This window comes from Mus pahari, chromosome 15 (genome assembly GCF_900095145.1).
Source record: "Mus pahari chromosome 15, PAHARI_EIJ_v1.1, whole genome shotgun sequence".
Lineage (NCBI taxonomy): Eukaryota > Metazoa > Chordata > Mammalia > Rodentia > Muridae > Mus > Mus pahari.
The window spans coordinates 30,470,368-30,488,093 of record NC_034604.1 but is presented as its reverse complement, the minus strand read 5'-3'; the positions used below and the strand labels follow the sequence as shown (position 1 = coordinate 30,488,093).

Here is a 17,726-nt window from a genome sequence, read left to right as displayed (position 1 = left end):
TCAGCTTGCTTTCTTATAGAACCCAGGACTACCAGCCCAGGGATGGCACCACCCATAATGGGCCCTCCCCCACTGATCACTAATTGAAAAAATGCCTTAGAGATGGATCTCATGGAGGCATATCCTCAAGGGAGCCTCCTTTCTCTGTGATAACTCCAGCTTGTGTCAAGTTGACACAAAACCAGCTAGAACACATGTGCACATACATATACATATACATATACTATGGCATACATGAATGTACACATACACATATATACACACACTAAGTAAATAAATGCAAACAATTTATGACTTAAAACTGTCATGACTTTTTTTGAACTTTTGACTGTGACAAGGCCATGTTTCCTATTGTTCCCAGTAAAGAGAACTAAAACCCAGATACATCCTTAGCAGCAATATGGAAATTCCTAAAAGGTGGTGAAGCGGTTGCAGATTGGACAGGGATTTGGGGGCTTTAGGAATGACATGTAGTGTCTTTCTTGGGTCTTCATCCTACATATTCTAGCCTGGACACTGGAGAGTCTTACGTGCTGAAATATCAGCAGGGTCTCTCTATCAGTGCATGGCTTGTGCTACCCAGCCTGGCTTAAGGAGTGCATTCTAAACACTCAGAGAAGCTTTTCCTTTCTAGCCAGAGAAGGGGTAGTCTACAGAGAGAAAGCTTTTGACAGCACCTGTCCTATTTCTGCCAGAGCCCGTGGGACCCTGACTGCCACCCCATAATGCATGCTCATTTCCAGGAGAAGATGAGCAAGGGAGACCAAGTTGACCAAGGCAACTCTTATAAAGGCAAACAATTAATTGAGGCTGGCTTACAGTTTCAGAGGTTCAGTCCATAATCATCATAGAGTGGGAAGTATGGTAGTATGCAGGCAGACATGGTGCTGGAGGAGCTGATTGTTCTACATCCTGATCTTGAAATAGCAGGAAGGAGAAAGAGAGCCACTGGGCCTTACTTGGGCTTCTGGATCTCAAAGCCCAGCCCCAGAGACACACTTCCTCCAACAAGGCCACGCCTCCTGGTCCTTTCAAATAGTGCTTTGAGCCTATGGGGGCCATTTTCACTCATATATCACACAAACCTCATAGAATTACAGTAGTTCACCTATTACCAAGGGGGATATGTTCTAAGACTTTTGTGGGTAATGTTGAACTGTATGTGCTATATTTTTTCCTAAAATAAAGGTTTGTCATAAATTAGGTAAGAAATTAAAGAAAACTGTGGTAAAACAGAACAGCTCCTGTATACTGTAATAAAACTTACCTGGTGAGCAGATGGAATGTGTAGCATGGGTATACACTGGACAAAGGGTGTTGATGTTTGTGGCAAATAATAGCAAGATGGCATCAGAGTTTGCCATTCAAAACAATCTGCAAATTAAGCCCTGAGGAGGTTCTGTTTGTTGGTTGGTTTGTTGGTTTGTTTTGATGAAGAACTAGAAAGAAGAGTAAGCGGATAAGAAGAAAGCCTGCTTTTGCGGAGGAGCCAGGTTTGGTTCCCAGCAGCTGTATTATGCAGCTCACAGCCACTGTAACTCTAGCTCTAGAGGACCTGATGCCTCTGCTGTCTGTGGGCACCTGCGCTGAGGTGTGTGTGTGTGTGTGTGTGTGTGCATATATATATATATATATATATATATATATATATATATATATATATATGCACACACACCCACCATACATATAATTAAAGTATTGATATTTTGAAAGGAATTGTATTGAATTTCCTATTTAATTTGTTTGTGTCATAGTTACTATGAATAACCAAAGCCATAGAAAGTTAGCTAAGAAGTGCTCACTAAATTTGAAAAATACAACAAATAAAATTCTAAAATTCACTGGATTAGATCAGTAACAGATTATAGGTATCGAGGAAAAGAATCAGTGAATAAAAAGAAAATAAAATTATAATGTTTGAGTAGATTTAAAATAGATTGAGAAAAAATGAAGAGAGTGTTCAGTACCTGAGGGACAACAACAAAAGATCTCACACTTATGTCATTGCAGTTCTAAACAGAGGAGAAAGAATATGGGACTGAGAGACAAGCTAAGAAAACAGTGAGAACAGATTCTGACTAAGAAAGCACCATATTTGATGAGAGACATGAAACCACATATCTGTGGTGATAAAATGGATTCCTTGTGATAAACTGAGGAACCTGGGATCCCGATATAACCCAGTAAAACTTCTGAAAACTTCTCGGCGTGGTGGCACACGCCTTTAATCCCAGCACTTGATAGGCAGAGGCAGGAGGATTTCTGAGTTCGAGGCCACCCTGGTCTACAGAGTGAGTCCCAGGACAGCCGGGGCTACACAGAAAAACCCTGTCTCAGGAAAACAACAACAACAATAAAAATACTTGAGGCAAAACCTGACAGAATTAAAAGGAAGAAGCAAATAAATCTATAGTTACATTTAGGGACTTCAGTATTCCTTTCTCAGAATTTCTAAAAAAGCAAATGAAAAAGAATGTGAGAGGGGCTAGAGAGAGATGGCTCAGAGATTAAGAGCACTGACTGCTCTTCCAGAGGACCTGAGTTCAATTCCCAGCAACCACATGTGGCTCAAGATCATCTGTAATGAGATCTGATGCCCCCTTCTGGTGTGTCTGAAGACAGCTACAGTGTACTCATACATAAAATAATTAAATAAACCTTTTTAAAAAAATCTTTAAAAGAAAGAAAGAAAAGAAAAGAAAGAAGAAAGAGAAAGACAAGAAATGAGAAAGCTGAGTAGCAGAAACATTTGTCAAGCTAGAATGTACCTAGAGTTAACAACACATCTCAATTGAATTTACGGAGTATTTTCTCCACTCATAAAGGGATCAGAGTAGAATACCTATAAACATCTGCGTTACAGAGAAGGTCTCCAGGGAAGTAGAGAGGCACCTGGGCCCGAACATAGGTAGGAATGCAGGTGGGTAGGCTGCTGCTAACTAACCCTGCAGAGGCAGAGGCAGAGGCAGGAGCGCACACCTGCAGGACCAGCCTTGAGCCACAGAGAGACCGGCATGTCAGAGATGAAGATGGAGCTAGGCAGTAGAACAGTAGATTAGTCACTCACCACTCCCAGTCCACTGCAAGGGATCAAGTGTGCGCTCCCTGCATAGAGACACTGGGGAGAGGCTTGCAGCCAGCAAGGACATTTGGTTTGTAGTGAGAATGATTTATTTATTATTAAGTATACTATATCTGTCTTCAGACGCACCAGAAGAGGGCGTCAGATCTCATTACGAGCCACCATGTGGTTGCTGGGATTTGAACTCAGGACCTTGGGAGGAGCAGTCAGTGCTCTTACCCGCTAAGCCATCTCGCCAGCCTGTGAGAATGATTTTAAAAAAGAATTCCTGAGGTTTAAATAGTTTTCCTGGCACTATCTACCAAACATTGAAAAGTAGTTACCGTCAACTCTACACAGTCTCTTGTAGAAAACAGAAGTAGAAGTGATGTTTCCTCACCTATTTTAGGAGGCTGGTATTATACTTCTACCTAGACCAGATAAATACCTAAAAAAACAAAACCAAAATTTGAGAATAACATTCCTCATGAATATAGATGCAGAACTCTCCAATAAGATAGAGACAAGTCAAGCTCAGTGATTCAGAAAAGGAATAAAGCACTCTGAGCCAATGGGGTTGTTAAAGAGAGGGAAAGTTGATTCTCACTGGGAGTGCTGGGGAGCACACTGCAGTATTCCCAGCACTCAGGACACAGAAGCACAACGAGTTCAAGGCCAACTTGATCTATGTAGAGTTCCAGAAAAGGCACTACCTCAAAAATAATTTTTTCCTATGTAACAAAAACTGGTCAGTCTGGGTATGATAGTGCATACCTGTAGCCCAGCACAAAGGGTGTGAACTTGAGGCCAGCTGAGCTATGTAACAAGACTCTATCCCCCCAAAATCAGAAACAAGCAGACAAAAACATAAAACCCAATAGGGGTAACCACCAGTCAACAGCTAAAGAAGAAACATTACCTCATCATATATCAATTCAGATATTAAGAATGTGACAGAAATTCAATACCAGTTTATGATGGAAAATCAAAAAAAATCCAGGAATAGAACCTTCCTTGACTTGATAAAGAGATTGATGGGAAAAAAAAAAAAACTATATCGAATATACTTTATAGCAAGACGCTAACTGTGCCAGTGAACTCAGCAAGACTACTCACTTACCACTAAGGATGGTTACTCTTAGTTGTCAACTTGACTACATCTGGAATTACCTAAAACCCCAATGACCAGGAGCACCTGTAAGGGACTTTTTTCTTAAATTATTTGAAGTGGGAAGACCCACTTGTAATCTAGATCTTTGAGATGGGAAGATCCACCTTCAATCTGGGCCACACCTCCTGCTGGGAGAAGGAAGCTGGCTCTCTCTCAGCCTGCTTGCTCTCACCCTTGCTGGGTGAGAAGTCCGTTCCTTCTCTGGCATTAGAGCCCACTTCTTCCAGATTCCTGTATATAAGGAAGAGCAGCTGAGATATCTGGCCTTGTCGATTGAACTACTGGATTCTTGGACTTTCTGTTCATAGCCAACCATTGTTGCCTATGACCACAGCCTATGAGCTATTCTAATAAATCCCCCTTTTTATTTATATATATATATATATATATATATATATATATATATATATATATATATTTAAAGTATATTTATATATAATATATACTTATAAAACATGTATATATAAATATATAAATAGATTCATTCTATAAGTTATGTTTCTCTAGAGAACCCTGACTAATAGACCGCTCACTCAAAGCAGTTCAAGTCAAGTCAGTAATACAAAGAGGAGAGAAAAATGGCATTTAAAATGGAGAAGGAAAACAAAACAAACCAACAAAAAATAACCCCAACTTTCCTTATCTCCAGATGACATAGATTATCTACGTATAAATCTCAGAGAACACCTAATAAACAAAATACCTTTTTAGAACTAGTGAATTCAGCTAGGCCTCAGGATATAAAAAACACAAATTCAGCTGTATTTCTGTGTACTAGTTATGAATATATGGAAATTGAAATAAAACAAATTTCATTTATATTCTCTCAAAAGTGAAATATTTAGGTATAAAGCCAAGAAGACAAATATAGGATCTATACTGAAAGTTAAGAGTTGATGAACAATGATTATAGGTAAATAAAAAAAAAATTTTTTTTTTTTGAGACAAGGTCAGTCTGTCCTCAGACTCTGTCACCAACTGAATTCCTGATCCTCCTGTTTGTGCCTCCTGAGATCTGGAGTTACAGTAATGGGCTAGTACAATTATATGGTACTGGGAATTGAATACAGGGCATTCCTGTGTTATAAATGTATACAGAAATGAAAATGTAGCAATACCAGTATTTACTTAGTACTGTAATTTAAAATACCCAAAACATTGAAAATTAATGTTTTCATTTCTTGATTAAAAAAAAAAAAACAAAACAAAAACAAAAACAAAACCCTTACCAAAGAGCAGAGTGAGCAGCCCCCACTCTCCCTGCCTGACTCTGTATCGTAGAGCCTGGCATAGAGCAACCACCGCTCCCTCCTGCCTTGGCAGAGGCTCACCCTTTCTAAGTGGGGATCAGCTTCTAGGATTTTACCTAGCGAGCGTTCAGTAATGTGGCACCTGAGTTTCTCTGACATGAAGGGTTTTGCTAGTATCACTTATTCTTTCTATCACTTTATGAATTTGTCTTATTAACTTGATTTCAGTACTAGAGATCAGACCTAGCGCCTTGCGTGTACCACTGAGCTACATCTTCAACCCTCCTTAAATTTGTAAGATACATTTATTTAGTGCAGCAGCTCTGTACCTGTGGGACATGGCCCTTTTGGGGGTTTCTAATGACCCTTTCACAGGGGTTGATTATCAGATATTCTGCACATCAGGGATTTATGTTGTGATTCATAACAGCAGCAAAATTACAGTTAAGTAGCAACAAAATAATTTTATTGTTGGGGATCAGGTCACCACAACATGAGGAGATCTTATTTAAGGGTTGTAGCATTAGGAAGGGCGAGAACCACTGATTTAGAGTGAGTATGTATGTGCACACACACGTGTGTGCATACGTCAGCAGGCAGCTGACTTAGACTGGAAGTTGGTTTTCTTTCTCTCCTGTAGGTTCCTTGGGCTCTGAGGACTGAACTCGAGTCATCAGACTTGGTGACAAGGGCCTTTATCCACTGAATCATCTTGCTAGCCTCAGTCTAGCCCTCTTAAAGCTTTGTGAATGTTACTTACTTGATCTAGAGCCTCACTTCATCCAGGCTGGTACAGAACACACTACGTAGCCCAGGTAGCCTATCAACTCCTATTCTGGGCCTCAGTCTCCCAAGAGCTGGAATGGGCCACCACTCTGGCTTCATTGCTAATTTTGAAAAGGCTCTCAAGAAGTTGCCCAGGTTAATCTTTTAATTTAATCCATAGTCAAGGCTCTCCTTGAATTTAAGATTGACCTTCCTTAGCCTCCCAAGTCCCTGAGATTGCAGCGCTGTGCCAACAGGCCTGGCTTACTTTACTAATCTGTGTTCAGAAGAAACTGCACCACATCAGAGAGCACTGTCAGCATCTCCTTTTGCTTTGTGTGTGTTGTGTTCATTTTCGATCTTATTGCCAAAGCTAACAGAGAATATAGTGCTTCATTGTGTGATGGGGGATCTGTCTGTGTGGGTCTGTGTGTCTGTGTCTTGTGTGGAGGTGTGGGGCACTTGGGAGCCACTTGATGGGGTGCAGTATGCAATCCTATTGAGACAATGTCTTACTATGTAGCCTAGGCTGGCTTGAATTCACAGAGATCCCCTGCCTCTGCCTTCTGAACAGAGCCATAAAAGCTCTACCACATCCCACCAGTGTACACTCTTTATAGCTGAGCCATTCTCTAACCCTAAGTTTTATTTTTGAGACAGGGTCTCATGTATCTCAGTTGGCCTCAAGCTCAAACCGTAGCTGGGGATGACTTTGAACTTTGATCCTCCTGTCTATACTTCCTGAATCCTAGGACTGCAAGTATATGCTACCATATCTAGTTTATGTGGTGCTGGGAATCAAACCCAGGGCCCCGTGCATGCTGGGCAAGCACCCTACCATCTAAACTACATCCTCAGCCCTAAAAATTAATGCTTAGGATGGTTGCGGTTAGTCTATTGTGGTAGTTGAAATGTGAAACCCCTGCAGAGGAAGGACTGTGTGGTTGTGGCTTGACCCTAGAGCTTTGCCTGTCTGCTCAAGTCTGTTCAAGCTCCCAGCCTACCACTGAATTATATACTCAGTCAAACACAGGGCTTTTATCTACATATGTAAACAACCTTCAAAGTTCCAAGAGTTTAAAACTAACCTACTTAGAAAGTGAGAAGAGAAAGGAAACATTTTGCCAAAGAGACTATGTGGAAGGCAGATATGCCATGAAAACCTGTTTAGCATCATTAGCCATTATAGAAATGCAACTTAAATCTATAAAGAGATATTAGTAAATATTTGCAAGGAGATAAAAAATAATGATAGCACTAAATACTGGTGGAGATATACTTAAATTGGGATGTTTTATACATAGTTTATGGGAATGTAAAATGGTATATACTCTCTGGGAAACAGTTTGACAGATTTAATGAAACAACATATATTTACTGTATAAGCCAGTGATTGTTATCCTAACAGCCAAAACCTAGAAACAGCTTGGATGTTCTTAAGCAGGTAAATGATTACTGCCCAGATGTGATGAAGTACTCATCAGCAAAGAGAGAGAACGGAAGGAACACTTGATGTCTGCAGTGACTGGGTTAGCTCTCAAGGGCATTGTGCTTAGTGAAGAAAATGCCAATCTTAAAAAAGCCAATCTGTGTGGTTCCATTTATATAACATTCCCAAATGTCAGAATTATAGAGCTGGAAAAAGAACCCAGTGGTTATCAGGGCTTCAGGATGGGACTCAGTGGGCGCACAAAATGTAGCTATAAAGAGCTTGAACAGGGGGTTCCTCAGAAGGAGCAGAAGAGCTCTGGGATTTGATTGCACTGGTGGCCACATAAATCTATAACCTGGATAAAGCTGTATAGAACAATACATATACACACTCAGTATACATGCAAATCTGTACATGTAAAAGGTGGTACCATGTGAGTTTTATATTGTATTACAAGGTCGAGTGCACCTGTGTCCTTTCTTGCTATTGATGTTATATTATCATTATATAAGATGTCACTGTTGGGGAAAGCTGGGTAAAGAGTATATGATATTTTTACCCTATTTTTATAAATTTCCATGAGCTTATAGTTATTCAGACTACATTTTCTTCCTTTTGTTGTTGTTGTTGTTGTTGTTGTTGTTGTTGTTGTTTTCTTTTCCTTTAACAGGCCTTCTTGAGAACCAGGAACCTTCATCTTTGTGAGGCAGAAGCCACTTGGTTTTTTTTCCAAGACAAGGTCTTACTATGTAGCTCTGGCTGTCTTGGAACTCACTATGTAGACCAGGCTGACCTTGAACTCACAGAGATCCTCCTGAGAGGTCACGTGTTTGTCGTTTCTATTGTTCCCTGGCTCTAAGAAGTGACTTAGCCTTTCCAGACCTCTTTGTTCACCATCCAGACCCCTCTACCTGAGACTTGCAAGAGCATTTCATGGGGTTTTAGTCCAAGAAGAAGTGTGGTACCTCCTAGATGTGATAACTTTGCTGGAGCATCTTTTTAAAAAGAGGGTGATTCATACCTTTGGTTGGTGTTTCTATAGAATACTTATACCAGGGAGAAAAACCATAGGTAATAGATGAATAATTTGGAGCTGACAACTGCTCATCATCCTGCTTTTTATAAATACCCATGCCTTTTAATTTTTCTTGTACATAAACCACTGCAACCTTTCAGACTCCCTTTATAAGCACTATCCACTAAAATTGGGAAGAAAGTAGAGTGCCACATGTATAAAATACCCAATTAAAGTCTTTTATTCACCTCCAACGTAACTTCATTTTAAAGATTTTTATATGTGTGTGTGGGGTAGGGAGGACTGGGAGAAAATTGTTTGAGATTTGAGTATAGTACATACAGTAATTTAGCCATTTCAAACAGCTGAACAGACTGTACGCCTGTGGTTGGAGTGACAGTAATGACAGTGATTTCATTTTCATCCCCAGTTGCTCTTGTTCTGAAAGCTCTTTCCCAGTTTCCTTCATCCAGGTTTCCCATCAGGCAGTGCAAGGCCAGGGTATCCTGACTATGGAAGACAGAGAGCCATGGTGTGGCTCCTCTTACCTTCTATTCTAGCTGTCCTGGTTGAAAAGCGACTTAGCTTGCTTTCCCTGAGCTCAGTGGTTGCACCGAGAAGACTCGATTCTCCCAAACTTGAATGAGTGTGCCTGCGAGAGGCCTTTGTGTGTTTTCTGCGCAGAGCCCTGTGTGGGCCGACTCTGGTGGCTTTTTCTCTGAGTCTCTTGGAAAGTGTTGGTGTTTGTATCCCAGCAGATTAGATCCCTGGTCTTGGAACTGCAGTTCTGTGAGGACAGGCACCCACGGCACACTATATGGGTCTTGGTGAAATGCCTCCAGCCCCTGGGATTGATCATGTCTTTGTTGTTCTCTTTAGGCAAGACAGGCCACAGTGAAGCAGCTCTTCCGCCCCATTGAGGAGCTGAAGAAGGAATTTGATGAGCTGAATGTTGTCCTTGAGACTGACATGCAGATTATGGTTCGGCTGATAAACAAGTTCAACAGCTCCAGCTCCAGCCTAGAAGAGAAGGTTGCTGCACTCTTTGATCTCGAGTACTATGTCCATCAGGTATTGTATTCCCTTGCCTGCAAATCCAACCTTTTAATCAACAGCTCCAAACATAAGCTCCTGCTCTAAACCCTGAGAAAACAATGTCAGTGATTTTACCTCTTTGCCATGGCACAGACATTTAATGTAGGCCATAGGGCAGTTAGAGCTGTTCTTAAGAGAGCACAACAACCCACCTTTTGCTTGAATCTGTTTTGTTTTAACACTAAGACAAAGTTACCATAATCTTGTTACTTACTGTCTGGAAGGGGAAGCAAATATGAACAACTGAGCAAATTAACAAACAGTGAGCTACTTTAAAACCACAATAGGGGCATGTAATAGGGGATGTATCACAGGGCAGCTTAGAACTAGCTGACTAGTAAGAATCAATAAAGATGCTTCTAGGATGCGCTCTTAGACTGAATGTTCAGGAAGGAGTAGGAGTTGGTTAGATGAAGAAGAGAAACTCTTAAGGAGGCGATGGCAGCGTTGCCCATGGGCAATATCTGGTATAATGTCTATGTTAGTATATAAGGTTGTATGGTGATAGTTACTCTCATTTTTTGATGTATTTATGGTTATTTTCATGCTATAGTGGTACAGTTAAATAGTTATAACAGAGCATGTTTACAAAGTCAGAGTATTTACTGCTTAAATTTTCCTCCCATTTCCCCTTTGTATCACCTGAGTTCCACTCACCTGCCCCACAGCGGCCAGGGAACAGTGTGGAAAAGAGAACAAAATTACCATGAGAGCCAAAAGACAGAGTGTGCAGGAGTGACAGTGTCCTCTGAACATAGCATGACTCTGTTCTTACTCATGAGCCCACAGGGGCTGTGGTGACAAGACAGGAGAGGAGCTCACAGGCCCCACCCCCAGCTGAGAAGCTCCTGAGAGTCATGGCTGCTGAGGGGGGGAGAGGAAGTTGTCTTTATAGGTGTGTGCCCTGGTGGACGGACCATGCTGCAGTGGATGGCCCCACATCCATGCACACATGGGCGGCACAAATTAGACTCAGTAGGCATTTTTTTTTAAGAACATGGAATTAGAAGGGGTTGGGGGTGAATTTCAGAGTAATTAGTGGAAGAAAATGGGATTAGTATGGTCAAAGTATGTTATATATGTGTGAAATTCTCAAAAAATAGTAAAATTGTTGTATATATTTACTTACTTTAATTTGAGGCTGGACATGGTGGCACATGCCTTTAATCCCTGTACTTGGAAGGCAGGGAGAACTCTGTAAATTTGAGGCCAGACTGGTCTACCTAGTGAGCTCCTGAACAACCAGGGATGCACAGAGAGACCCTGTCTCAGAAACAAAAAACAAAGAAAAAAATAAAAGAAACTCAGAGAAAGTTTACTTATTGTTAGGAACTTTAGAAAAATGTACCAGTCCTTGTATTAGAACCTTCCATGCAGAGTAAGTTATGTGCATGCAGACTCTAGGGTAGAGGTGAGTTGGTAAGGTTGAAGGCCTGGACAAGATTGGAGTGACTGGAGCTCAGACAAGCAGACATGGGAGCCAGAGGTAAAGCTGGGGATATCCTTTTGCTGTTTGTGATTGTCCCCTTAGCCCTGAGTTTTGAAATGAGAAAATAACCATTCAAATACCTAATACTAATACTGAGCACTCTAGATGATCTACTGCTTCAAGTGCTTTGTATATATCAATTCCATAAGTACCCTGAGGAGTACCATTATTAGTCTTATTTTGTTTGTTTGTTTGTTTGTTTGTTTTGAGTTGAAGTCTCACTATTTTATCAAGGATGGTCTCACATTCCTGGGCTTCAGTGGGTCAGAGGGGGAATTACAAGCTCCCATTTTTTAATTAAGGACAGTGGAGTTCAAGGAGATGGTGTGATTATTGAGGACCAATCAGCTGCTGAATGAGAGCTAGGATTTGTAAAAAGTTCAGTCTAATCCTAAATTCTAAGCTTTTAGACTTCTCACCAGTGTACTTCTCATAGAACACTGGTGCCTTTTGCATGAAGATTAAAAGATAGAGGTAAAGAACAACTAAGGCAAGGTATTCATTTAGTCAACGTTTTCTTCAGCAAGTGACCCTATGGAGAGCCTGCTGGGTCCCAGGCACTATTCAGGCACTTGGGGTGCATTTATGAACAAAATTGGACCTTATTTTCTAGCAGAGGCAGAGGGGCAGATTTAACAAATAATTGTTTGAAAGGTAATAAAATTATAAAAAATGGCAAAGGAGAATGTTATAGAAAGTGGAGGGCAGGAGGTGGAAGCGTGCCTAGACTCTTAACTGGATCTGAGAGGAAAGGAAGAGACCATGACAGCTCAGGGGCCATGGGAAAGAGTAGGACTGGAGGCCAGTGGCAGTGGTGAGGCGAGAACAGCCCCTCCAACAGTTGCATTGAGAATCTGAGTGCCGTGGGGACCTTGGGTGGGCACAGAGCCCTGATAGGAAGCTGTTGGAATGGTGGCCCAGTGGGCTGGCTGTACAGTCATAACCAAGCGGATGTCTGAGATATTTACCCCACAGACTAAAACCCATCGACCCCATCACAGTGTTCTTGCTCTCCGTAAACAAGCCTATATTTTTTTTTTTTTCATTTGGGGTTTTGTGGTGAGTGCATCTGGGCTGTCTGCAGGGGTTACAGGGTGGCTCTTCATTCTCTTCCTCTGTTCAGACCCCAAAAAGCAAGGCTGTGACTCTCTTACGAGGTGAAAAAATGAACATGAGTTTCCTTTCCCCTTCCCAGTCCTTTCCGAGGTGAAAAGACACCACCTAGCTTTCTGTTAGAGCTGACTAAGGGTCAAGGCTTCTAGGGGTTATTGGCCAGCTCAGGCCTGCTCTGTTGTTGACAGCTTTTATTATGTTTTTCGTTTTTAATGTACTTGGGTGGATCTTTAGTTCTCATCTTTCTGAAGCGTCTTGCTTTAGTTCACATGAAAGGCTAAAATCACTAGCTTATCATGCCTATAAGGGGATGAGTTACACAAAGGCTAAAATAACCAATATCCAACAACAGCAAAATTTCCCCCTGCAGTCCCATCTGGCAGCGTCATCCTCATGGTGGCATCCCATCCCACTTGCACAGTTCCTGAGCATCACTAGACTCAGCCAGAGGTCATCATAGACCCATTCCATTGGTTAAGGACAAACCCCCTCCATTGGCAAAAGTGCCTTCCTCAGTGTTCTGGGCCACTGACTTGGGCAAGTGTGCTAATGTGCCCTGGTAAGTTGTGATTTCTCAGGGAGATTCCAGAATACATAACTCATCCTGCTTTCCAGTTGTGATGGAGAACTGGGTGATGTAATGCTAACTTTGAAGCAAATAGAACTTTTCCAGGCAGGACTTTCAGTTGATTCCCACTCTTAAGTTCACTGAATAGGGAGGGGCCTAAAGAGCCAGGGGCTTCAAGAACCTGAACTGGGTCTGCCAAAGGATTCCTTGCAGCCATATTTTAATTATTAAAACAGGACATGTGAAAAGCAAAACCTTGTGTGTAGGAAACAGCTTGTGAGTTATTTATGAGGAAGGCCTCTGTGTGCCCATCTGCCCTGGGTAGAGAATCTGCCTCTCCTCTGGTGTCTCCTCCATTCTTTCCCCAACTCTCCTTCTCCGACTCCCATTGTCTCACCATCTGGGAGTGCTCTGAATTTTCCCAGTGCTAGCCTAGTTGCCTCCACCCCTTCCTGATGACTTCTCTTCCTATATTCCTGTCCCATCCTGAAGGAGGCAGCCTGAGAAAGGTTCTGGCTCTAAGCCTGTCATCTTCTGTGTAGCTCTGGGGAGAACCCAACTTTTGGTATGTGAGTGGATCAGAAGCTTTTCTTCCTTATTACCAGTCAAATAATGACACAACACCTCCAAAGTGTTTACAGAAATACCAACGATTCATATCTCATGGAATTGTTGTCATGTAGATAATGTAGCATCTAGAACAGACCCAGGCTTCGTTGTTGCTTTGGGGTCAGCAGAAAGGCAAGCTGCTCTGCTGGGTTTCGGTAAATGGCCATCCCAGGTGCAGACTGATGGAATTTTGAGAAATGAGTTTGTATCTTGGAAGCCTGGAACAAAGAAGATACGAATTGATAAGTTTTTAAAGCCAAATATATGAGGAAGAAAGTTGTTTCCACAAAGTGCCCCATTCTAAATCTCCTTCATTGTCTGGGCTTTGGCTCTGCAGTCACCCTTGCATAGGGGCAGGTTGGGACAGGAAAATCAATCCATGGCAGCTAGACTTTATACTGGATGATACTTTCTCAGGGCCCATGGGTTGGCACCGACACTATAGATTGTTTGTTTGTTTGTTTTTTAATTCACAGTGGGGTTTTATTTTGGGAATAGTTTAAATTTTTATTCCTCAGTTCAAGGGTTAATCATTGAACACCTAACTATGCTCTTCACTCTTCTAGTCACTGAAACAGTGGATGGGAAAACCTGCTTGTGTAGATGTCCTGTCAAAATGTATGATAGTGATCATCCAAGTGCTAAAAATAGGCCAGGCCCACCCAAAAGCATGGAAAGGTCAGATTCTATGCTTTACACTTGATTTTTCTCTTAGAGCCTACTTTCAAGTCAGGAGGCTGAAGCAAGGACAGAGTCAGATAGGAACCAGCTCTGAGTTCTAGGAGAAAAGTAGGCACCAATTACATCGCTGCTGGGCCCTTGCTTCGGAGACTTCCTGATTTGCTGTGCAGTGCATCAGAAAGACAAGAGGTCACCTTTGAGGGGCAGTGATAGTAAGATTCTGACTTTTCATGTATATATGCAAATTCAGGGTTTAGTAACTCAACTAGTAATTTCAAACTAGGATAAGACATCAATGTGATTATTTAGTATTGATTTTATTGTAATGAGACCTTTTTACAATCACTTAAGTTCATTGTTTTAAGTCACTCAGCTTATCAGTTATATGATGATAAAAATATTCAGCACTGCTGGCATGTAGCCATGGTTAGTAAAACAGACCTAGACCAAAGCCTTTGGGAAACTGACTTTTGTACAGATTTTAAAATAAATGTCCTCAGATTCAGTCAACCTTACCACATGGAAGATAATATTGTTACTTCTCTCCTAGTACTCTTGTAGCACACCCCACCCCCAATACCCCCACCACTACACACACTCCCACACCACACCATGTCACACCACGCCATACCACGCCATGCCACCCCGCACCTGCCCCATCAGCAGGGCTCCTTTTTATAGTCCCTAGTTTCTAATTAAAAGTTGGGTTTTTTTCCTCCACTGCTTCCATTGTGTTTGGACATCCATGGGACGTGTAGTGCTGTTTAGTGGTGCCATGATGCCAGATTCTTTGTGTTAACAGCTTGCATGTTTGGAGTAAGCTTTGTGACTCATTGCAGCATCAGAATTTTCTGAGACGTGTTTGGCATGAGCAAGAGCTAGGTGCCGTTCCCGCAGATTCCCACGCAGGTGCTTAGAAATGGTGTTGCATGAATGAGAAGTTGTCAAATGTAAGATTCCATTAAAGCTTAGGCAGTTTCAGTGCACCTTTCTAGTTACTCAGAAGGTCACTGCTGCTCTTCACTGGTCTCTTACATTTGTTTTTGCTAGTCATTAAAGTACAGCTATCAGAAGAATGCTCCCCCACCCCCACCCCCACCCCCACCCCCAGGCTGTTCTGTACTAAGCAATGCCTTTGTTGCAGATGGATAACGCTCAGGACCTGCTGTCCTTTGGTGGCCTCCAAGTGGTGATCAATGGGCTCAACAGCACAGAACCCCTGGTGAAGGAGTATGCTGCTTTTGTGCTGGGGGCCGCCTTTTCCAGGTGAGCAGCATGGATGTATTGCCATTGGCTAGAATCATTTGCCTTAATTGGCTTAAGGAAAGGTTATACTTGCCCTTCTGGTCACTGGTAAATATAGAACTGGTGAAGCTAGAGCTAAGTCAGTTTCCATTCCAATAGACGTTTTCAGCCATGTTTTCCTGTTCTGTGATTCTGTGATTTCTATAATAACAGACCCTTAGGTCATATTTTCTATTTTAGTAAAATGAATAAATGGACCAACCACATGTAGTAAGTAGTGAGAAATGAGAATAAGCTACAGGAGTCGATCCTTTAGACAGTGAAGCCACATCTAATGACTAAGTGATGAATCTGACCAAGAAAGGCCTTCTGAGGGAGGTGTGGCTTCCCCTGGTTGCTGGAATCAGTCATGCAGTGAGGTGCATTCTCTGGATGGAGTGTTTAGCATTTCAGTTAGTCTGTTTTAAACTGGAAAACTTACCAGGCAAGATGAGCAGTAGACAGCTTCTTGAAAGAATGGATGTGGAAAAAATATGTAGGTATCAAGTAATTTTACTCATTTGAAAAGGTCAGGATATCTTTATACTGTCATTATATCCATTTAAAACTATCTGCTCATAGACTATCTATCTGTGTTTCTACAATAGAAACAGTTACTCTGATTCTTGCTTCATGGGTGGTGACGATTAGTGTTGCCTTATCTAAATAGTGTAGATGAGGCTAGAGAAAGGCTAGTCTAAACGCCATTGTAGAGTTTGTTTGACAAGACTTTGTTTATTCATTCTTTTTGTTTTTTGTTTTTTGTTTTTTTTCGAGACAGGGTTTCTCTGCGTAGTCCTGGCTGTCCTGGAACTTACTCTGTAGACCAGGCTGGCCTCGAACTCAGAAATCCACCTGCCTCTGCCTCCCAAGTGCTGGGATTAAAGGCGTGTGCCACCACGCCCGGCTTTGTTTATTCATTCTTATGTTTATATAATTAGAACCTTGATCTGATCCTTTCTTTTCATAGCAAAATGAAGGATAGTTGTCCCAAGGAAGAGGCTGCAAGGAAGCAAGCCCTTATCACGCCTGCCTTTACTCATTGTCCTGTGGGAGTTCTGTAGACAGATCAGGCTCCGACCTCCAGGGCAACTCTATGTCCCGTGGCCTCACTTTCCAAAGCCAGGCTTTGTCAGAAAGCCCAGTTCCTCCTGCGCAGCCGCTGGACACAGCTATGGCTTCAGTCCAGGGTCTCCCCTCATAAGGTTGTAGAGACTTGAGAACTTAGGTTCACTGTTGCTTCTCAAGCCAGAAAGGAACGAACTCACACTCCACCCCCTTCATCCATCCATTTTGAAATCTTTGTCTTATTCCAAACTACTTCCAGCATGAATGTGATATCCTGCATATCTCTTGCCATTGCTTCTGAAAATAGATTTTGGAGAAACAGTAGCATCCTCATAGCACTTCCTTGTTAAAGGGGATTCTGATTTGAGAAACATGTATTTAGACATTCTTAGCAAACCAAAGCCCAGATGCTGCATCAGTGTGTGGTCTCATGGTGGCCTCTCCATGACAGGACTATGTTAGTGTAAGACCCTGTTAGCATTCATATGGCTTCACTAAATTTAATAGAGATAAATATAAAATATTGCAATTTAGTGTTTGATGGCAAGCTCACTACTGTAGTCAAATGTTCTAGCTGGGTTTTTGATAGCTCCCTGAAGGGCTGTTACAGCGACAGCATGGTATGGCGCCAGAGCGTTTGGAAGCCAGCAGCAGGCTTCCCAACACCAGGAAAATGTCAGTGTTTTATTCAAAGAGAAGCTTGACACAAGTAAGACTATTTCTGTGCAGAGAGGCTGGCTTCAGTGCTGTTGTCTGATATGCATTACTTACTTTTGATGTCCTAAGTATTGGCTTTGCACCTCCCTAACTGCTTCAAGCATCAAAGGTATAGTCACAGTGATTAGATAAGCTAGCTCTTTGCCAAAGGGCATTCAAGAAACAGCGTCCTGGAATCGTGGGCTTGTGAGCAATCTTTTGAACTGGGAACAATAATAGGTGTCCAGTGCATTTCATAAAGGTGAATAGCAAATAAAAACATAACAAGCACTTGCCCATAGTAAGGTGGCATCAACATCATCATTACCTTATCTTTTTTTTTTTTTTTTTTTTTAAAGATTTATTTATTATTATATCTAAGTACACTGTAGCTGTCTTCAGACACACCAGAAGAGGGCGTCAGATCTC

The 17,726-nt window shown here is 41.8% G+C and overlaps 1 protein-coding gene across 4 annotated transcripts in view; it reads left to right on the top strand.

Moving 5' to 3' along the window:
- Nucleotides 1–17,726, top strand: part of Sil1 (SIL1 nucleotide exchange factor) — a 235,000-nt gene that overhangs the window by 166,060 nt on the left and 51,214 nt on the right. For all 4 annotated transcript variants that reach the window (XM_021214585.1, XM_029547229.1, XM_029547228.1 and 1 more), the window contains 2 exons: nt 9,574–9,765; nt 15,394–15,515. In XM_021214585.1, coding sequence (XP_021070244.1) covers nt 9,574–9,765; nt 15,394–15,515 — 314 coding nt within the window. The remainder of the gene's footprint in view (nt 1–9,573; nt 9,766–15,393; nt 15,516–17,726) is intronic.